We start from the raw sequence: 23,598 nt of genomic DNA, 5'->3' as shown, positions 1-23,598 counted from the left end.
TTTGACTTAAGCAATGACTTGCACTTAACATGCCATTTTACAGGCTTGTTTTAAATGATGTGTGGAATGTCAAAAGTACATGTTGTGATAAAGATCATCTGCACTTACAGTATGCGTCATCAATGCTCGGGTTGATGTTATTGATTTTGGGGTGTAGAGGACAGAGGAAAAGGTATTCCATATAAGCAGGAGCTTTGCTTTTATAGTTACTTGCACCTTTCTTTCTCTCTCTCTCTCTCTCTCTCTCTCTGTCTCTCTCTCTCTCTCACACTCTGTAAGTGTCTAAATCTCTCTTTTAGTTTGGTTACACTTTCGTAGCAGAGATGAAGACACCTGAAGCACCTCTTGTTGGTGCTCTGTAAGTCAAAACATCTTGTCATGTCTAAATCTCTCTTTCAGTTTGGTTACACTTTCGTGGCAGAGATGAAGACACCTGAAGTACCTCTTCTTGGTGCCAAGTGGAGAATGCGTCTGATTGGTTCGCGGGAACCGCTTCCAGAATTGGCCCGTGAGACTCCACTCAACAACTTCACTGTGAAGGAATTCAGGGATTACTACATTCCTAACAAAAAAAACATCATATGTCGGTAAGACAGAGGTTCAGCTCGTGTTCACATGATGTCTGCCGATAGTTGTATTTATGTAACAGTAAACTCAATGTGCTTCGCAAAAAGAGAATAAAAAATATATTCTGTATCGACAGTATATACAGATGTTTAAATACAGTAATCCCCCCACCCACACACACACACACACAAAATAAAGCATTTTTTTAAACTCTTGTTGATCCCCACATTGCCATGACACATAATTTATGACCCCACCCACACATCTCATGCGTAACACCCACATAGGATACATTAACACCTCGCATACACACTCTCAGAGAGAGAGAGATAGAGAAAGAGAGAGACCAACTAACAATTACCCTGAGAGAATAGGAAGGCTGCTTTTAAAAGATGACACAGTTGTTGTAGGTCTCACGTCATCAGGTGGTTTGCTCCCGAGTGTAGGACCATACCGACTAAATGCAACAGATTTTGATTTTATACTGTACAGTTAGGAGACCAGTGTCTTCAATGATCTGACAGGTTTATAACCACAACCAGGTAGCAGGTCAGATGTATGCAGGAAACCAGCCTTGTAAACAGTAATTAAGTAGTGCTTTGAAATCTATTCTTTATAGCAGTGGTTTTCAACCAGTGGTCCGGGGACCACCAGTGGTCCTTGAGGGAGTAACAGGGGGTCCCCAGCAAAATTAGTTAACATAAGCGTCACAATCATTTTAACCGCTTAACTTTGGCTATTCAAAAATAGCAGATATACAAGATCATAGCGCGGCACTCGGTGCCGCGCTATGAGCTTGTAGATCTGCTATTTTTGAAAAACCTTGAAAAAGTGTGCATATCTTTGAATATTTATATTTTTTTTAAAGCAAAAATTAACTGACATCTTTGCTTTTGGCGGTCCCTGGCACAAAACATTTTCAAGTGGTGGTCCGCAGCCAAATGTATAACAATTTAGGGGTCCTTGGCATGAAAAAGGTTGAAAACCACTGCTTTATAGCATTGTGAACTGATCTAAATATTATACAGTAATAGTAATATGTTCAATGTTCATCTTTTTTAGCTGGAGCCTTCCAACAGTCTTTGTGGGAAGTCCAGTGAATTACAGTGTACTGTATTACAGTATATTAGTATATATATATATATATATTTTACAAATCTTAGTATGTTTTAACTGAAGTTATTTAGCTGGGTATTGATGTTTAAAAAAGAAAAGCATATGGAGGAAGCGTGCAATCTCATTTGCATGTATGGCCAGTTTAATAATTTCACTAATTGTTTTACAGTACTAGAAGAGCTATCTGATTGCAAGATGCTTGATTTAATATAAACTTGCTACCTTTATTCCTGTGTAGTGAGGACAACTGGCATATTACAGTATGTGTTTTATTAACAAATTCACACAGGTTGTCAGAGGCTTCCATCTCTCAAGCCATCCTTATTCTGTTGTGTATGAAAAAGCTCCATGTTCAACCGTAGCTCAGTTCTGAGGTTGGATTGAGATACAGTATTACGGGCACTCCTACCACTCTGAACGTTTCCCACAGCTATTCTGTCAAGGTCCCAGAAGACCATGTGGGAACAGTCCAGTTCCAGACATCCAAACCAGACGTACTGATCCGTCTGTCCATCTTGGACCACGAGAAGGTGGTGGCCAGGGTCACCGGGACAGGCCACGTGCTCATTCCCGTGTTCCGCTTCCTGTCTCAGAATGGTGAGTAGTTGCATGGTTTCAGCCACAGCACACAGCGGCCAAGGCTTCCCTTATGTTGGTTGATGACTCTCCTAGTTATACTCTACATGTAATAATGTCCGCTTCATCATTTAACCCATTAAGACCTGGAACGCATCTGTGTCATTTTTTCATTTGAGCTAAAAAGAATAATTTTACACTGGTTATTCAAAAATAGCAGATACACAAGCTCATATGAGCTTGTAGATCTTGTTGTAGATCTGCTATTTTTGAAAGATTGTGAAAATGTGTGCAAATCTTTTTTGCTGCTCGGGGTCCCTGGAACAACATATTTTGAAATGGGGGTCCGCGGCCAAATACATATTCATTTTGGGGTCCTCGACATGAAACATTTTGATAACCACTGACATAGTAACATATGTTTTTTCAAAAAACTGTTAGGATTTAGAAGACATTTTGTAGAATTGGAACCTCAATGGGTTAACCACTTTCCACCTGACGTCCCTATTTTGTAGGACCTACAATTTAGGTGAAAACATTCCAAAACAATATATAATAGCAGCAAGCTCGTTGTGAGCCAGTTATTTTCACGGTGCAACACCATTGTACGACAAAGTATAACTGAGCCTTAAGTGGTTACCCCCCCTTGATTAGTCATAATCACTACAGTATTTGGTCCAATCCAAAATGTATTAATTATTTTCCACTTCCACGTGGTAGTAACTTCTTGTTACTCCATTGTAAATCTATCTCTCGGGGAGAATCCACAAACGGAAAAAAATATATCTAGGGTTTTAGAAGAGACAGGGATTAGATATTGGAGATTATGTGGAATTCCTATGAGGCCAATTTTTTATAATATGTTGCTGGGGTAGACTTTCCATTTTCCATTCTGGCTATAGAGGTTCATGTAGTCCTATTGGAGATCATATTTATGATAGACATTGTCTATACATTCAAATTTTAGGTAATATGTCTTGGAAACGTTAAATTAGGAGTCATTTAGGGTAAACATTTGGTACGAGCAATATATTCTACTGGCTGCAATTAAGAAGTCTCTACCTAGAAATTGGCTTCTATCAGATGCAAGAAAATGAGGATGAAAGGCTGGGTGTAATTTATGGAATCTGTGTAATGGAGACGTTAATCTTAGCTTGGAGGTTGTAACGTGATACTTTGGAGCTGAGAAAAATGGATTTTGTACACAATCACCAGATTTTGTGTCGTGACAAAGCTACAGCTTTAGATCCATTTCACCCTTGGAAGGAAAATGGGACAATCTGCTTACCCCTTGGTTCCGCCTGTTCACTGTTTCTATAAATTGTACAGAGTGCCAAGCAGTGGAAAAGGGTAAACTGTGGACAGATGTTGCTCAATTTGTTTGGGGAAAATACATAGATTTGTGTAACCTTCTTTTTAGAATTTCAATTAATTTCTCACCCATAATCTATTTTCTATTTGGCTTGCATTTCTTGAACCACTTTAACTCTGCCGTCCCTATATTGGGCATGTCATTATAGACGGAAATTGTCATAAATTGCAGAAAATAGCGGATCGACAAGATCACAACACGTCACATTGAGACCCTTCATACAAATGTAGGCGTAGTGTTTATTGGAAGATAATTGCAAATGCAAGGAGATATGAAGGGAAGCAACGGTCAACAAATGTCATAGGCTGGATTCAAACCTGTGACATTGCAAGTGCACAGCGTGTGATGAGCCTCCAGGACATTCTTACCTTACTCTCACCTTGATATTGCATTTGGCTTTCCCTGCCATGAATGCACAATGTGAATACACAATGTGAAGCGGAATGTTCAAATTTAAAGCACCTCAGGGACCGGTGACTGGAATGCATTGTAGTAGGCATTATTATCACACTGCCAAAGAGAGGTAAAATTCTGCACACTGAGTCCTATTGGAGATCAGGTTACCAAACAAATGTATTACAAGGGCAATGTTTCGACCAGGTTCTGACTCCGAACAAAGCCCCAATCTCTTGATACTCACAGGAACGAATAACAGCACATTCACTTTGCTGTCAAGCGGAACAACAACATTTTCACTTTGCTGTCAACCACAAATACATGTAGCCTACTCCTATTACCTGGGCCAGCAGCCAACCTGCTACTCAAACTGGGCTACAGAACCACAAATTCATCCTGCTAGCCTCATTTCCCTTGCTGCTTAAAACCACATGAGTGGACTTACATTATGATTGATACCCCCCAACCACCAGACAGCTTGACAGTGTGTTTAGCACAAGAGTTGTCTAACTTGTTATAACTTATTAATCAGCCGGGATCATGGCCAAAAGGATGTTTTAAGGACAAAACGTATGGGCTATAAAGCTATGGATTTGTAGATGAAGCCTCACAGATACATGGTGAAAGCAACAAATTCTGTCACGCGGTGTAAGATTAATATACGTTAGATTTACAACATATGTCAGGTTGCTCGGGATCTTTGCCATGCGAGCTGTGATCAGCAGTAAAACACAGTGTAAATCAGGTGTAAAATACACCAAAGCCTCTCAACAGTCTAGTCTCTTTCTTGGGCAGCATTTTTGTCATGTCGGTGAAAGACGGCACATTTTGCAGACTGCTCTCCTCAACCTGTGTTGGATTTTAGTTCACTTCCATTATCTTTAACAGGGCCTCCCTGCAGAGGTCCAAGCGTTGAGGAGAAACAGAGCCAAGAGGGACCCTCCACCCAAGACAAGGGGGTCAATGCGACAGGCGCCCCCCAGGGTGGAGAAGGGCAAGAGGGCACGGTCGGGGGAACGGAGCACAACCAGCCTCTCATCATGGAGACTGTGGTATCACTGACAGATGTCTGCATGGTATCTGCTGTCACTCACTGTCCAGTCTCTCTCTGTCTCTCTCTCTCTCTCTCTCCCCACTGCACACCCGTTCTCAGTTTAGACATCTATTACTCTCTACCCGTGCTGACACACACACACACACACACACACACACACACACACACACACACACACACACACACACACACACACACACACACACACACACACACACACACACACGGGAGGAGGGATGCAGAAAATCTGCATGATTTGTTTCATCATATTATCAATTTTCACAGCAGTACCGTGTTGTGTGTACTGAACAGTATGTCCATGCTAAGCCTCTTCGGTGCTGTTTATCTGTTTATCATAATAAGATGCCACAGAAAAAACGTGGTGGCATCGATGGCAATGGGATCGATTGCATCAGATCTCATAGATCAGGACGAACTCAGAGCGAAGCACTATTGATCAGGATTAACAGCGCTTAGAGCCCTGAGTCAGTGATCAAGGCACTTGTTTTGCACAGCAGGAGCTCATACTAGACATATTGATGCTCGACACCTCCGTGGCAAACAGACAGAGGATAGAACCTTGTGATGAGATTTGTATAAATACACGCACATGCACACACACACACACACACACACACACACACACACACACACACACACACACACACACACACACACACACACACACACACGTTAACCACTTGAGCCTTAAATACTTTGTTGTACAACGAATATCGAAAATAGCCCATCTACAATGTATAGCGCTGCGATGCGTTGTGATCTTGTAGATTCCCCAAAATCTCTACATTTTGGGGAATCATTGTGAAATAGACGAACAAGGATTTTAATGTGGTTAAAGGACTAGCTCATTCTAAAGTCACATACTGAAATTGGTCACATTAGACCGTATTATAGCTCAGTATCACTATCACTGATTATGTAAGCCCCTGTTTTCTGCACGTCCTTCACTCCCTCTAGTGGTTTGAATCTCTCCTTTGGATTTGGATAGACTTGTGTGTATTCTGTACAGTCTGAATGTGGACTGTACATTGCTCATTGTTGTTGTGTTTCCAACGAGGCGAGCTGCCTGCTTCCAGCCACTGTGCCAACAGCAAAAAAAAACTGCACTACTGTCAAAGAGGGCAGAGAAAAGCATGAAAGGCCAAACAAAACACAATAGAGTCCTATTTTTGGCTTTCTCTTGCCACAGTGGAGCATCACCACCACCATACTGTTGTATTGTTTGTCTGTGTTGTTATGTATATACTGTAGTGCAGCGATTCCCAAACACTGGGCCGGGGCCCACTGGTGGGCTGTGAGGTTATTGCAAGTGGGCCCGTAAATAATTCATAAAACACTAGGATTTTAATCATATAAAACAATGTATATTTTTTTCATTTTCATTAAATGTTTTCTTTAAAACCTTTTTTTTTTTTTTTTTTTCCTGTGATACCGATAAACTTCCATTGATCCTAGGCTGGAACACAATCGATTGATTGAAAATGGAAATATAAATGCTGAAAAAGCGTGCGGCCCACCCTTTTGGGTCTGTGAATGCTGATTTTCAAATGGGCCCTGAACCAGAAAAGTTTGGAAACCGCTACCTTAGTGTATAGCTTATGTCTTTATTTGTGCTGTTTATGCTCAGTTTGTGTATGTGTGTATGCTGTGCTGTTTTCCCAGGTTCATAAATACATGGTGCAGGCAGAGGTACTTTCCAAGAGCTGGGCTCTGGATGAATCTGAGTTGGCCTTCATTCAGACACTGATGAAAAATGAATCAAAAGGTACATAACTTCATAGAGTCCCCTGCAGCACTCCGTATCTACAACAACCCACATTGAGTCACTTGAGAGAAAGTCGGTTCTCTAGAACAAATGAGAACCACTTTGTACTTTCTATGTGTGTCAACTCTGATATATTGATGAGTGTTACTGAAACTTTGATGAGTGTTACTGAAACTCATATTTATACAATGCAAATATTCTCATAATGGGCCCTGATGTTGTTTTCTTTTTTCCCTTGATTCTTTTATATTGCATTTCAAAAATTCACAGCATTGAGTTCTAAATGGCTTTTGCTAATGTTCGTTATCAAAGAAGATCTTTTTCACTGTCCCTGAAATGTGCCAGAGACTCAGCAGGCATCATCTGGAGCTGAGAGACACATTGTTTTGTCTTCTGCTTCTGCTAGCCAGGGGCCCGTAATCACAAGCCTAATGAAAAAACAAAATGAATACAGCTGCTTTTTCAGATCACAGTGTGACGTGCCCACTGGACATTTACTAAGGTGATTTGCCCCCCCCTCACCCTGTGAACCGCCACCTCGGGCTTTGCCAGGTTTTCATGGCACCGACATAAATTGGATCGATAGAAAAAAATCTAGGACTTTGAAATGGATGAAAAGCTCCTTTGGAAAATTGTGAGAGCATGAATTAATTGTGCCGCCGGTACGTCTGCTGATGTTGAAAGAGCGAGGGTGACAATTTGCATGATTGCCGGGAAAGGCCGGCCCTTTGTCATTAGAATTCTCATTGTCTTGCTCTTCAATCCGTCGACACTGACAATAGAGCCCTCTATTTTTATTCAGTTTGCATGCAAGTCTGACTATGCACTCTGTGCGCGCTTACATGTGCGTGAGAACATTTTAAAATAACATTTATGAAGTAGATGTCCATGTGTTGAATATAGATTGATTTGATGTGTATTTACATTCATAGGAGGAATGGTTTGGTGTTAGTTGAACAGTAGAGGAGTGTGTTATATTGAAATATGCCATGTGTAGGCCTATTTTTGTGTGTCTGTGTGTCCAACCACCCCCATACGATACTGTATGTCCACGTACCCCCTCCTCTGTAATTCCAATAAGATGGTGAAAGTGGGTCAATAGGAAATCAAATGAAGCTGGCTCTTGCCCCCGGTGCCCAGGGAAATATCTTGGCAGGGAAGTGAATTAATTTCACCCAGTTTAACTATGTCTCAGCGGTGAGGCTGTGGCCTTGATCATGCTCTGTCCATGCAACATGGAACACAAGTTCTCCACACCAAGTCAAGCTTTGATGCCTCTTTAACAAGCTTTCATTTGCAATGGAAAGACTACTTAGTTTGCAGATGGTTGCATGTCTGCATGCAGAATTGTACAATTACAGCAACAACTGCTGCCCTTGCTATGCTTTTACAGTAACTACCTTCTGAACCATGTGTTTCATTATACTGTTGTCTTCCCTTCTCCATCTCTATAATGGAGGACACCTACGCAATCCCAATGGTATTATATTTCCCTGGTGAATAAGTAGTTTTTTAGATAAATCAGTTGTTGAAGAAGGGCTTAGTCATAGAGGGCAACACCACCAGCACAGATTGGAGTTTAGATCAAATTTGTGCATTGACTTTCAGCATGACTCACAGTTAGAGTAGCCCAACGATCAAATAGCGTGGTCCCAAACCCCTTGGGGCAGAATGACAGGGTGTCAGCTAAATGATGGATTATCATAGGTGTCCGGATCAGAACAGAGCGACTCCTGTGGGTTGATGCTTTGTCAAGGCTGGATTGTATCCATTACTACCAAGTGCAACAGCGCCATCTAGCACCAACCCTTCCACACAACACACATTTGCTCTGTCCCCCACTGTACTTGTACTTAATCAGCTAAATTTGTGTCTAACTTGGCACATGTGGCATGTTGTTCTGAATTAGATTACACGTGATAGATTCCATGTGGGTTTTAATCACTTTCAACCTTGCGCCTCTATTTTGGGCATGTTATTGTCAAAGATTTTCAAAAATCTTAAATGTTCTAACATTTTCAACAATGTTCTATATTTCCAATGATTAAAAATACAACCACGTCGAAGTATAAATTAGGGCTTAGCATAATGACTTAAGAATTGGTTTTGGCACTTCACAATGTAATTGGAGATGCCGTAAATTGTTTTAACAACAGAGTGATGCTCTGACTTGTACAATACACTTTTGTCAGAGCATCACGCCGCCTTTCGGACTTCTTTTTATAATGATTACACTGAGAGTTCACTCTATTGTGTAAACTGTAGGGATTCCACCACAACGAAGGGAATACAGACAAGAAATTAGACACTGCAGAAAGAATGATTGCCTACTGTCTGTGTGAAATGTAGGTGGGGACAAGCCTGCTGAGGAAGTGACCAGTTCAGCTGGTGTTGAGACCGCCAGCAATGAGGGCCCAAAGTCTGGCGTGCACAAAACCAAGGGCAAGCTTGACAAGGAGAAAAAGAAGCCATCTGCAAACTCAAAACCTGGCTCCAGTCAAGAAACGGTAATAAAAAAACTACCGTAGAGAACTGTTGAACACGCCAACAGCTGCCAGCCAATTCTTCTTAGCAGCTAGCCTGTCAGCTGAACAATGTGGCCACTAATCTGTGTTCTCCAACACCAGTGTCCAGTATGCTGTCAATGATGCTCTTGATCAACAGTGTGCCACTTCTGGTCACTTCTATTTACAAATACATACCGTTTCATTACTTGAAAAATATTTAGACCATAGAGAGAAAATACGCTGTGTGAAACAATGTATTTAAAATAACTTTTTTTGTCTTTGACCACAGTGGCCAATATGCATTCAAAACCATTGTCACACTACCTTCTATCAGCGTAGTACAGTGTTTACCATAGCATTATATCCTACCAAGAAGCAAATGGCAACTTCCTTCTTATTTGGTTGATTCCTATAGAAAATATAGAAATGATTTTGAAGTTGAAGTGCCTGTTGAACTTAACCTGCCCAAACTCAATAGGAAACCTATCGATTCAAACAGAGATGCAAAGATGTAGCTTATAAATTCCTTCCTATCCACATTATTAGTATTATTTCTAATAAAATGTCTGAATCCTGTGGCGTTCCCCACTCAAAATAATGGTTTTGTTTTAATAGTCACAACCATAACTGCCAGATGAATCTCTATTCTCTTTTAAATCGTTTTTCATTCTCTGCTGCTAAGCATGTCAGATGCGAAACACAATGACATTTCAATGGCAGACTTTCAGAATTGTGCCCCGCTCCCCTTTCAATACATTTACATTTTGAATGTTTATCTTGCATTGTCACTGAAAATATGGGTAGAGGAGCTATTGACGTCTGAAATGGAGACAGAATGATATGTCATGCATGAAGTTGGTGAGAGATCTGAATAGGACCAAGAGTTTTGCACAGTATGTGTGTCTGTCTCTATACCAGAGTTTATTCATTGAAAGGGACATATTCATAATAATATGATGCTGTGACCTTCATCTGGGAGTTACAAAAGGTGTGTGTGTGTGTGTGTGTGTGTGTGTGTGTGTGTGTGTGTGTGTGTGTGTGTGTGTGTGTGTGTGTGTGTGTGTGTGTGTGTGTGTGTGTGTGTGTGTGTGTGTGTGTGTGTGTGTGTGTGTGTGTGTGTGTGTGTGTGCGCGTGTGCACGCGTACGTGCGTGCGTGCGTCATATGCAGCACCTGGACCTGACCAAACCTAACTGGACACTGCGTGTGGTTACTGAGCAGAGCACAGCTGATATAGTCGAGGTGAAGAGGGACACGGAGAGAAAGGATCAGATCGAGGTCATAAAAGCGTCCTGGGAGGCGGCTGAGCCTGGCCGCTCTGTCAAGGTAACCCTGCACACACGAGCCCCGAGTGAGTGCGGATACAGGCCAGCTGTGTCACCGCGGTGTATAGCTGCCACAAAAATTACTGTTGAGCAATGAAATGAACCTGACTGTCACATGCCCACACTAAACACGGTTGATCTCTCTCCTCCATCTCTCCGGCACAGTCTAGCATGTAGAGATATGTTTTCACATTATGCACTTTATGTGAAACTGTTCCTTGCTGTTTTAGGCAGTACAGTCTCGAATGAAGTTCATCAGCCAAGTCCAAGGCGAGCCGAGCCGTTGCACACCTGCGGATGGCACCAAGAGCGGAGAGCCCGGTACTCTAAATACACAAACAAACGCACCGACTCACACACACAACTCATTACGCACACTTGACCTTTTATCAGTTCACACAGATTGAGCTGCATCTAGCCATTTCTACCACTTGCATGACATTTCTTGATTCTTATTTATTTATTTTTCAGTTGCTCCTCCCCTTTCTCCTGGCACGCCTCCCAGTCCATCCAATCAAGAGCTGACTCTCCTCCAACCCAATCCCTCGCACCCATTTGTTCCCATGGACTACACTCCTTTCATCAGGTCACCTCCACTTTCTCTCTCTCTCTCTCTCTCTCTCTCTCTCTCTCTCTCTCTCTCTCTCTCTCTCTCTCTCTTTCATCATGAGAGGGATAAAGCAGAGAGATGATGACATGAGATTACACACCACGTTCACCAAGTTCAATAGCACCATCATTTGTACACATGGTATCATTCAGACTTTGTAATCCAGTCTCTGGTCCCGATGCTGTGCTTTCTAATCTTATGGTGGTTCCAGTCTGCTCAGTGGCCGGGGATGGTCAATGTACAGTGCTTCTCTGAAATAGATCCGGGTTCTGCCAATTCTGCTAGTAACGCTGCAGAAAACAGCCAAGAGGGAATAAGAGCAGAACTGTACTGTATACGTAGTTGGAAATACAGCCCAGAGACAGGCACTTCTTTGCAGTGTATTGAACACACGCTTTTCTCACAGTTTGTCCTGCAGGGAATAGCCACTGTGCTGGCTGTATCCTGAATCCCATTGTTGAGTCACTGCTTTGCTAGCCTTGAGAGCCGGTGTTACTGTAATCCTCGGTTGACAGGCCTGATTGTACATGAAAAATAGAAGGGCAGAGTCGTTGGTGATAGTGTGTGTGTGTGTGTGTGTGTGTGTGTGTGTGTGTGTGTGTGTGTGTGTGTGTGTGTGTGTGTGTGTGTGTGTGTGTGTGTGTGTGTGTGTGTGTGTGCGTGCGCTCGTTGGTTCGTGTGTGCGTGCATGCATGTGTGCTAGTGCCCTTCCAAACGTATCCTCATCGGCACAATGATCCATACAGGACCTGTAGCACATTATTGACCTTGTAGATAAACAAATGTATTGCATGCATGCATGCATGGATGGATGGATGGATGAATGATAGATAGATACTGTTTAGTAGGTAAGTAGACTGAAGGATTGATGGATGGATGGATGGATGAACTTCTGTGAACTGGGTGCTCCGGTTCCCTGTGGTGACTACTATCTCAAGCTACATGCCCGTATGAGGTGCCCCGGGTCATGCCCTTAGATTAGACCCGGGATCTCAGTGAGTGAACGAGTGTGTCCTCCTGGAAGTCCCAGAATCCCACTGCTCTAAAAGTTCACCCATTAACCTACCTCTCTTGTCCTTTAGCCCCCCCCCCCACCCTCCAATGCTCTATCCCTTTCTCCATCCGTCCCTCTCCCTCATCGCCATGATAAATGAGATGATATTTGGGTCTGTTAATTAGAGAGCTATTTCAGGACCCCGGTGAGCTAGCTAACCACTCTGCTGAGATGTGGCCTCAGTCCCTCACCCCTCCATCCTGTCCCCGCGTGCGTGTGTGTGCGCGTGTGTGCGCGTGTGTGCGCGCGCGCGCGTGTGTGTGTGTCCAGCTGTTAACCCATTAAGACCTGAGGCTGATAAAAAAAAAGATTTTTTCTAAATCCTAACAGTTTTGCTATAATATCAGTGCTTCTCAAACTTTTTCATGTCAAGGACCACCCAAAATGACAGGTATTTGGGCCGCGGACCCCCCCCCCCATCTCAAAATATTTTGTTCCAGGGACCCCCCCGACCCCCCCAGAAGCAAAGATTTGAGTTACAAATGTTTGTTTTAAAATATATATATTCGAAGATTTGCACACATTTCCACGATTAGAAAAAAAATGCAGATCTACGAGCTCATATGCCGCGCTCTATGCCACTCTATGCCGCTATGAGCTTGTATATCTGCTATTTTTGAATAGCCAAATAAATCTAAAATGACACAGATGCGTTCCCCGGTATTAATTGGTTAATGGCTGCCGACTCTGTGCTGTGCGATTGCGTCCCACAGAGCAGTCTATTAGGAGCAGTCTGATTAGTCCTCTATGCATCTCGCTTTCTACCTCTCATATGCTCTCTGCGTTTCAAACACACACGCACGTGCGCGCACACACACACACACACACACACACACACACACACACACACACACACGGCAAAAGAGGTCACATGGGGCGATGTTCATTAACTGGCCCAACCTCGGCTGCCCTCCCCTCTTCATCAAGGTCAGCTTATAGGAAATAGGTAGCTGTATTTAGCCGCCGTCTAATCTCCCTTTGAATACCTCCCTCTCCATTATACGCCTCTGGGAGGGCTACAGTACACTAATATACTGTACTGTACAGTATATCATGGCAGCACCAGGTGACAGAAATGATGACCCCCATTATTTTTGTTTAACTCATGCATTCAATCCTGGAACGCATTTACAAATGTCTTCGAAATCCTAACAGGTTTCTGAAAAACGTATGTTGCTATAATATCAGTGGTGCTCAGACTTTTTCATAATTGTCAAGGACCCCTAAAATGATATGTATTTGGCCGCGGACCCCCATCTCAAAATATTTAGTTCCAGGGACCCCCAGAAGCAAAGATTTGACATACAAATGTACGGTTTAGACAAAGATTTGCACACATTTTCACGATTTAAAAGAAAATAGCAGATCCACAAGCTCATAGCGCGACACTCTGTGCCGCGCTATGAGCTTGTAGATCTGCTATTTTTGAATAGCCAAAAGTATAAAATAATGGTTATAGCTAAAAATCTAAAATGACACAGATGCGTTCCCAGATTGAATGGGTTAATATTGTAATCACGATTATTAACCATGATTTCTGATAATAATAATGATTTTGTGGTGGAAAAAAATATGTTTTATAGATATATCATTTTCTCAATGCTTTCATTGGTATTTGTGCTTATCTGTGCCATATTATGTTTGATCAAATGGCACTGTATGTAATGGCCCCTGTGACTTAATTGTGGCTCTATGAGCCTGATCGAGGGATGTTGAGATGGGTTGTACTACAGGGTTCAGGTTATTAACCCTTATGTAATATAATATTACCAGTTCATTGTACAGCCCTACTGCATGCTTACACACACTTGAAAGATCACTCTCTTGCACATTCCAGTTACTTCAGTTGTTAACTGACCGCGATGTGCGAACAGCCTGGGACATGAGATAAGGTTCAAGGTGCCTTATTGTCACTTACACAATACAATGCAGCTGGTGGCAACATTGCAGGCAGTACTCTGGTGTGTGTGTGTGTGTGTGTGTGTGTGTGTGTGTGTGTGTGTGTGTGTGTGTGTGTGTGTGTGTGTGTGTGTGTGTGTGTGTGTGTGTGTGTGTGTGTGTGTGTGTGTGTGTGTGTGTGTGTGTGTGTGTGTGTGTGTGTGTGTGTGTGCGCGTGTGCGCACATCTCACAAGCTCAATGCAGGGATATGAAGACACACTTCTGTGTGTCATTTCTATTTTCTATAGGCTATCTCTCCATTTGATCTGCATTCCATCTACATGGCTGGTGCTTCCTCCTGCACAGGTCTCAGGTCCCGCCTTCCCCTGGCTGTGAAAACCATTTCCATTCCAATTTTGCCAGAGGGCTTGACATTTGCCTGCTCTAATATCTGTAGTACCTTGTTTAGCAATGATTGTTATTTTTTATTTGCTTTTTTTTGTTTGACTGTGGTGCAGCAGTAGAGCAAACCCTTCAGAATGTCATGGTTCAGGTGTGCTGACCTTTTCTGAACCTGCCAGATCTCAGGCTTTCTATTACCACAAACATCCTGCCATGGTTTTCCTCTGAAACACTGTTTCTTAATGTCGAGTCCGGGGGGCCTGACGTTGTACTATTTGTACACTCTTAAATGAACACTGAGGATTTTACAGTGTAGATTGTGGTTCCAGTATATTGTAGTTTAGTTCAGTGATTCTCTTTTTTATTTTATTTCAAGGACCCCCAGTTTGATATGCTTTAGGCCACGGACCCCCATTTGATAAAAGTTTGACCACTTGACCCCAATCTACACTGTAAAATCCATAGTTTTAATTCAATTCCGAGAGTATACATGGGTCCATTTGGTTCTGTGTGTTACAGACCCGTAAGGTCCATTTGGACCCTTGGTGGTCCCCGAATTGAGACATTGAGAACCAATGCTCTAAGATGTCATAGATAGTACAGACCGTGTTGCCAGATTCGGTGAGAGAAACAAGCAACCAGGTCTAGGAAAACCAGCCCAAAAGAAGCAACTATGGGCCAACATGTGCACTTTAACGTATACATCAGCTATTTGAAAATAGCAGATCTACAAGCTCACAACGCGTCGCGATGCGACGCGTTGTGAGCTTGTCGATCGGCTATTTTCAAATAAAATCTTGCGGGGGAAATTATAATAAGCAGATCTGGCAACCCTGAGTACAGACAGACCCCCTGTGAAATGTCCCTAATATGTAAATCCTCGCGTGCGAATCTACAGGAAGTGCAGGGCCGTCCCGGCGCTGATGGACCCAGAGATGGAGGAGACCCAGCGGAGGGAGCGCTGTGACCGGATCCAGACCTTCCAGCTGCTCCGGGAGACCGTACTGGAGCACCGCAAACAGGAGCGCCTCGACAGGACGGAGATAAAGAGACTGCAGCTGGAGATGTACGACAGCATGCAGGTCTGCTCAGTGCTGTTTAAAGTAACTAAGTACATTTACTCAAGTAACGCACTTAAGTACAATTTTGAGGTATCTTTACTTGACTGGAGTATTTCCAATTTTTCAATACTTTTACTTCTACTCCACTACATCTCAGAGGCCAATATTGTACTTTTTTACTCCACTACAATTATTTGAAAACTTTAGTCACTAGCAACTTTGCAGATATAAATTATTATTTTATAAAACATACATTTCGATGCGACGCGTTGTGAGCTTGTAGATCTGCTATTTTCAAACATTTTTTTGTACTTTTGGTTCCTTTTGGTACTTTAAGTATATTTTGATGCCAATACTTTTGTACTTTTACTCACGTAACATTTTGAACACAGGCCTTTTACTTGTAACAGAGTATTTCTATATTGTGGTATTGCTACTTTTACCACCACTGGGTCTGCTCTTTAACTCTTGAGAGAGTAAAATGAAACCAAATGGACCCTTACGGGTCCATTTGGTTTCATTTTACTCTCTCAAGAGTAAACGCTACAGCTACAGCTCTAGAGACACAGAGTATGCAGAGGGGAGACAGAAATGCTTGGCGTATTCAAACGTGCCAGAGGGAGGGAAGTCATGTACTGTATACCTATATACCGTCACGCTGCACTAAGGAGTTTTGACAAGCGGGTTAACAGAGCAGTACAGTACATCTGTGCTGACACCCTGTGTTCTGGCATCGTTCGTCCAACCTATCTCCATACCTCCCCCTCGCCTCTATAGGTGGCCGTACGTCAGCGGCGGGAGGAGTTCCTAACCGCCCGCGAGGCATTCCGAAGTCGCCAGCTCGGTGCCGTGATGATGAAGAAGCTGGAAGAGGATCAAGCCGTGGAGGTCACCCGGCAGGCCGAGCTCGAGAAAGTAGCTGCTGCTGCTGCTGGCGCCGTCCAGCAATCTGTCAAACCGAACAAAAGTGACCGCAGGAAGAAGTGACGCCCATCGGTTCAGACTCTGACGTATCCTGAGCCACCCTGTCTGTCTGCCTCGCCTGTCCCTGCAATCATTCTGTTCTAACATTGAATTAGAATCTTATTTCTCCTACAAGAGGTACGGTATATGAAAGTATGAAAAACATGAAGTCACGGCAGATGAAAACGTTTCAAACATTCTTAATGCAACTGATGTGTACAGTATGTGTGCTGTTGCATGCAATTTGGCCTGTTTTTAAAACAATTAGAATGTTAAACTATTTGTTTTTTAAGCTAAAAATCTCAAAAATAAAAAACACATGGAATTCAAGACGGCCGTTTGTTACCGCAGTCATGTAAAAGTCTCTTCCTCTGCTGTCGTGAGGGGAATGCCATAACCATGTTATGTGCAATGTATTGCTTTGACTTTTAAGACGCACGCCGTGTCTGCTTATATTCCAGTCATCTTTTGTTTCCTTGAAGGTCATCGTATTGACCGTATGACTAGAGGCCAACGCTTGCTAGACTTGGAGGCCAAAACCTCAGCAATCCGATCGAATATCTGACCAATGCATTCTCGTGGCTGAGAGAAAGCAATACAACCGGTTCATTCCTGTCCCCAGGGACACATACTGTACCATAGGCTTCATAATATACTCCAGCTGGAATAGGACTTGACATCTGTCGATCAACATAACTCTTCATGAAATGACGATCAACATAACTCTCATGAAATGTCTTTGGGGTTAAGTAAATAGACCATTAAATACATGGTTAGGCCTTTAATATATATAAAACTGCTGATCAGTGTGTGTGGTTCTTGTCAAACGAAGCTGATCGGTTAATGCAAATGCCCTCTATCTCTGCTCTGTGTTGGAGAGGGTCCATTTGGTCTCTGTCCCACTGTGTGAGTCAGCTGATCGGCTGAGCAATGGGCAACCAAATTGGAAATGAAAGGGCAGAGGGTGCCATCTAGTGGTGTTGCACGTTAATAAATTCTCATTATCTCCTCTCCATTCAGAGACCTCCACTATGCTGTTTTCAAGGTTGACAATAATGAATAGTTCAATTTTGTGCCTGCAGCGCAAGGGAAATGATCATTAATGTGTGTGGCCCTTTGAGATGGAATGAGTAGGTATTGTTATGTTGTGCCTGTGTGTGTGTGTGTGTGTGTGTGTGTGTGTGTGTGTGTGTGTTTTTGATTGATTGAATATTTTATTAGGCAAAAAATGTAAAACAACACATTTACATTTAAAATACTTTGTCTAACAGGTCCGTTCATAAAAGTCCTTGCGGACTTGTTTCCAATGAGGGCCTTGGTATTCAATTCATAGACATATATAGTGGCATCACAGTTCGAATATCATTACACAAAGAAAATAAAAAAAACAGCAAGAATATATATATATCTATATATATATCTATACACATATATATATATATATATACTTACATATATACATACATATAATACTATGTACAACAAAAGAAAGTGTGTGTGTGTGTGTGTGTGTGTGTTTGTTTGCATACCAAGTAATGCCTTCCTTTTTGTTTTATTTCCTTAAAGAATGACATTGGGCCATGTTGCAGTTTATGTAAACTACTTGTAACTGTGACATCAAAAGCTTCCAATCAACTGAGGCCAGGCTAAATATCATTATTTGGGTTAGTGTGTGTGCGCTGTGTCATTGCTTTTTGTGAGCTCATCCATAATTGTACGGATCAAGTCCCTGCAATCATACTTCTTCTTGCGGCAAAAAATAGCCGATCTATACACTCACAACATGTTGCGGATGCCAGGGGGGGGGGGGGTGAGTTTAACATTGTGCTTCGTGGGTCTGTTCAGGTCTGTCCGGCCTGTAGCCAAGCTTTGTTTGTCCTCTTGCAGCCACATGGCAGAGGTAATCCACAGAACTTTGTCCCCAACGCAGAGCATTGCCTGCTCTCCTAAACATCCCTTCTCATTCATTTTCTCTTTTTTTTTTCATTCTTCCTAGATTATTTGTTGTTCACTATTTTCTATAATGCCTCCCTGAGTCAAAGTTGTGTGTGCGTTAACAGAGATAATTTGCCAATTGATAATTGGCAAATGTTGGCTTGTGGTTCGATGAAGTGACAGAAAAACTCTGCCATAACCTTGAACTCGAAAGGCCTGATGCATCGCATGTGTGTATGCCTATGACGTCCCATGTACAATAGGTAAATAGAGCTACAGAAGATGATGATGAAATCATCTGAAACGGAATACACACACAAACTTGCACTTCAACTCAGCACAGCCCCCCCAACCCTGAGTAATATGAATTATTTGAAAAGCGGTTAACCTTGGGTTCACACATTATTTTTAGCCGAGGCACACAACGGCACACAACTGAGCACAAATCAGGCATTATAAGTGCATTTGGGAATTTTTGCACTCTGACACACGCACACACAAACTGTCTTCGATTTTATTTTTGCTCGACATGCAGTACTGTCACTGTGTTGTTTGTTGCTGTTCTCTCCCCCAACCCTGGCATAAGGATGGTCTTGCTGTAGGTGGTAGTAGACTATCTAGAGACGGAGGAGGGAGATTTCAGATGCAGACCTATCACCACTGCTGTGGCTCAGGCTCAGCTCTGATGATATGAGGGCAATGTACCAAAGCCTTGAAGTTGATGGAACGATCACACCAGTGGGAATAAGGTGAGAGCTCACACATTGACACACACAGGCTTTACTGCAGTAATCCAACACCATCTCTCTCTCTCTCTCTCTCTCTCTCTCTCTCTCTCTCTCTCTCTCTCTCTCTCTCTCTCTCTCTCTCTCTCTCTCTCTCTCTCTCTCTCTCTCTCTCTCTCTCTCTCTCTCTCTCTCTCTCTCTCTCTCTCTCTGTGTCGCCAAGCTGGATGGCACCCAGACGAACAGACACAGAAATGCTGACCTGGTTGCAGATTCCTCCATGTACTGTAACCTCACTACTGCTCCTCCCTGTTTCAACCCCCCCCCCCCCCCCCCTTCCTTTTCCTCTCCTCATCTCAGCCTTCAAAGCAGAGTTCTGCAGGCTCCAGGGGAGCTGTGTGGAAAGTCAATAACGAGTCAGGGGAGGCGGAAAAGGTACAGCCAACCTTTTGAAACTCAGAGCTACCTGGAAAGAAGGTTGTCATCACTGGAAGACAAAACAACAAAAACAGTGTGTCAAATAAATAGATACATACATACATAGAGTAAATGAGCCAGCTCCAGAATATCTGCTGCATTCTGCTGCATTCTATCTCTGGCCTTGTTATTGCAATGAGGAATTCTAATTTAATCTCTCTCTCATTCACTTAATCCCCAGGTTGTCCTTCCTTGTCCGTGTCTACAAAGTCATGTGCAGCGTCACTGGGAGGGCACTGCACAAAAATTACTCCTTTCTCACCTGAAGGTCAAACAGCCGAGGGGTTGAGTGTGTAAATCCATAGTCCAGCTTTCCCTTGCATCCAAACTCAACTTTAAAGATGCGAGTGTGTGGAGGAGGGGGTGGGAGGTTCAGACAGTCATAAGTGGCGTGTCCAAGATGCCTCACAGCAGGTACTGGATGCCTACACTACAGTACCTGACAGATAATGCTAATTAATATTGATATTCAGAAGCTGTTTTTGCCATACCAAATTTTTTGTGTCCACTGAGGATCTAACGTCTGTCGGGAAAGTGTAGTGAATGTACAGATGCTTAGAAAACGCTATTAAGATGCTAGAACAGACTGCAGCAGGAATCCATATCACTGCACTAAAGCTGGCACTAAAGATTACTTCCCTATCCTTATACGTATTTATAAGTACCATATACAGAATATAGAGGTATTTAATTCAACTGTAGCATGTGCTATTGATTTTTGTGCACATTCATGCGTAGCACATTGCAATCACATACACTGTAACATCCTGATTGTCAATTTCTTTTCATTCTCAGTTAAATGAACACTCAAGATTTTGCAGTGTATGCAGCATGTTTGTGTATGGTGCGTGTGTGTGTGCATGCATGTGTGTGTCCATAGTCTGGCGGGAACATTAGCCAAAAATAGCCGATCTACAAGCTCACAATGCATAGCACAGCTATTTTTGACGAAGACATTTGGTGTTGACGGAAAAAGTGGTTCAAGTCCAGTTCTCTAAGACTACTGGGCTTTAAGTGGTTAAGGTATTGTTTTATCTGGCTCAGCGCTTCAAACACGTTCAAACAGCGACAGGTTTTACCACGGTTTTCCGTTTACTACTCACTATGGGATATCAGCGCCCCCAGGCGATGTACAGAGCAACACACACGCTCCCGATGCCAATTCACTGATTGGCTTAGGGTATGTCACGAGTCCGGAAGACCCGGGAGTACAAAAGCTCCACGTGACATAGGCTCTTCCTCTTTTCACCACTCTGCATGCGAATGCGCAGACAGCTATCACACACAACAGTTAAGTGCAAAGATTTTTTCAACGTAACCCAAAGCGGGAATAAGGAGTATTCCCCACGGGAAAAATCTTGCTACTTATAAGTCATCTCCCGAGACTTATATAAAAATGTTCCTGAATTATCTTCTAAGTGTTTTCATTCATTCTTGGTCTGTTTTGAAAAAACGCCGGTTAGCGGCTATGTAAGCTAACCGAGTTGCTAGGCTAACGCTAGGAGCTAGGCTACTAGCTAGGCCTTTAGCCTGTTGTTTTCCCAGACCGAGGACCAAGATGGAACCACCAAGGAGTGGCGGGTTCGCGGAAAGCGACCTCCTCGTCGCCGCAGACGACCCCCACCGCGTCTGCATCCACTGCTGGGGGGTCGATCACGCGTTCTGCGCCGGGACCCACCCGGGCGAGCCAGATGCGTGCCCGAACTGCGCGATGTTCACCGTTCCTCAACTCAACGCTCGGCTTGTCAGGGCTAGGACCCTGGTCGGCTGGACTAGACGAGACAACGGTGAAGCCTCAACCGAGGAAGAGATCCTCGATCCTGTGGCGGCTGGTTTCAACGAATGGCATTGGCTAGCCTCACTAAGCAACAGGTTGTTAGCAGCGCTGTTCTAGCTTAGCTTGCTCGCTAGGACAACACCAGCTCGTTAGCCTCCTCTGGCCGGCGTCTGTACCACGAAGGACGAGACTATACGCCGACATCCAGCGTGAGAGCTCCTGGATGAAGAGCAACCGCGAAAAGATTCATCGGGTGCTTTGAGACACATAAAACGTTTTCATAAGAGTATGTTGAACTGTTTATGCTGTTTCCACTGTCTCTGTGCTTTATTTTGTTCCATTAAAAATTCCCAAAATACACAAGCACAATATCCAGCCCCGGTCAGGAGGTCACGGCGCTAGGGGTCCCAGGGGGTCCCCGGGCGTTGATGGCCTCCTCTAATAAGCCCATTGTGCCTGTCAGGCCTGACTTGACAGCATGATAGACACTAATGGGATACTTCTCTGCCTGTTTTCAACAACTGTCGGGGGGCATCGACTCATTGGGATCACTAGGTGGTCCCCGTGTTGATAACCCCCCCTTATAAGCCCAAAGCGCTTGGACTGTCCCTTGGCGACTTTCCAAACGCTGCTGGGATACTTTGTAGACATGCTTGAATACAATGCAGGTAATGTAAACCTTACTAGCTGGTCAGCTGAAAGCTAAGTGCTACCTGTAGCTAGAATAAGCTAAGCTAGGCTAAGCTAAAGGCTAAACTAGGCTAAGCTAAAGCTAAACTAGGTAGGCCGGCCACGCCGGTTTGTACCCTCTGTCCACTAGGGGGCGCCAGAGTGTCACTGTGGGACGGAGGGTTCACAAATGGCCGCCGGGTCAAGGGTCGGACCAGTGACCCGCTGTGTTTACAATCTGTTGAGTACCGTGTCACGCCAGCCTCTGGGGGGCGACAGAGCGCTTCCTTCAGGGAAGGCGGCTCCGTCGCCTCCTCCAGCCAGGCCAAGGGGCCTAGATAAGATGGCGACGGACTTTGTAAACGGTTACATGGCGGCTTTCCGACATGTCGCCTTTCCGACGTTAACGAACCCTATACCTAACCCTCACCCTAACCCTAACCGCACGCGGAAGCCACTAGTCGGAGTGGCGAGATGTCGGCGTGGAAGACTGTTACCTTTGTAAACACCAAGGGAGCAGCGTGGGATGCTTCCGTACTCAGTCACGTGACCCCCACGCGCTTACCGTCAGGACCAGCGCTACTTCCCTTCACTGTCCCTAACGGTGGATTAGGTGTCGACGCCACCTGTTTCCATGGAAACGGATGTCAACGTCTCCTCATTCCTGGTGAGTTAGCCGTCACCAGCTATGGTACCTGCTAGGTTAGCATAGCCTCCAGTCTGGCTGCTGTTGTTTCACGTAGCGGCTAACTAGCCTCACTATCATCGACACAGTTAAAGAGCAGTGTTGTTTTGGTGCAGCGCTTAGCCAGCCCCCCCCCCCCCTAAAAACAACGCTGCGGTGGCCATAGCTCTTGGTTAGCCAAACAGCTTCAGGTAGCAGCTAAAGGCTTAAAGCGACCTGTAGCTAGGCTAGGCTAGGCTAGGCTGAGCTTACAAGCTAAGCTAGTTAGCCCTTTGTCTGCACTACCACGATGGAGGCTCCGGTTCATCGGGTGCTTTGAGACACACATAAATTGTTTTCATAAGAGTATGTAAAACTGTTTATGTTGATTACACTGTCTCTGTGCTTTATTTTGTTTCATTAAAAATGTCCGAAAATACACAAGCATATTATCAAGCCCCGGTCAGGAGGTCACAACGCTAGGGGTCCCAGGGGGTCCCCGGGTCGATGGCCTCCTATGAGCACTTTGTGCTTTGAGACACACATAAATTGTTTTCCATAAGAGTATGTTAAAACTTTTTATGCTGTTTATACTGTCTCTGTGCTTTATTTTGTTCCATTAACAATGTCCTAAAATACACAAGCACATTATCCTGCCCCGGTCAGGAGGTCACGACGCTAGGG

General features: G+C 43.7%; 1 protein-coding gene across 1 annotated transcript in view; it reads left to right on the top strand.

Moving 5' to 3' along the window:
• adgb (androglobin) overlaps positions 1-16,691 on the top strand; it is a gene marked incomplete at both ends in the record, with an annotated part of 81,618 nt that extends 64,927 nt beyond the window's left edge. The window contains 10 exons of the mRNA XM_084082099.1: positions 400-587; positions 2,114-2,280; positions 4,916-5,103; positions 6,765-6,867; positions 9,217-9,374; positions 10,544-10,699; positions 10,929-11,019; positions 11,170-11,284; positions 15,542-15,725; positions 16,482-16,691. Coding sequence (XP_083938225.1) covers positions 400-587; positions 2,114-2,280; positions 4,916-5,103; positions 6,765-6,867; positions 9,217-9,374; positions 10,544-10,699; positions 10,929-11,019; positions 11,170-11,284; positions 15,542-15,725; positions 16,482-16,691 — 1,560 coding nt within the window. The remainder of the gene's footprint in view (positions 1-399; positions 588-2,113; positions 2,281-4,915; positions 5,104-6,764; positions 6,868-9,216; positions 9,375-10,543; positions 10,700-10,928; positions 11,020-11,169; positions 11,285-15,541; positions 15,726-16,481) is intronic.
• Positions 16,692-23,598: the final 6,907 nt, after the last annotated feature.

The sequence above is a fragment of the Gymnoscopelus microlampas genome (assembly GCF_963454915.1).
Source record: "Gymnoscopelus microlampas genome assembly, chromosome: 16".
Taxonomy (NCBI): Eukaryota; Metazoa; Chordata; class Actinopteri; order Myctophiformes; family Myctophidae; genus Gymnoscopelus; species Gymnoscopelus microlampas.
This window is presented reverse-complemented; position numbering and strand designations above follow the sequence as displayed.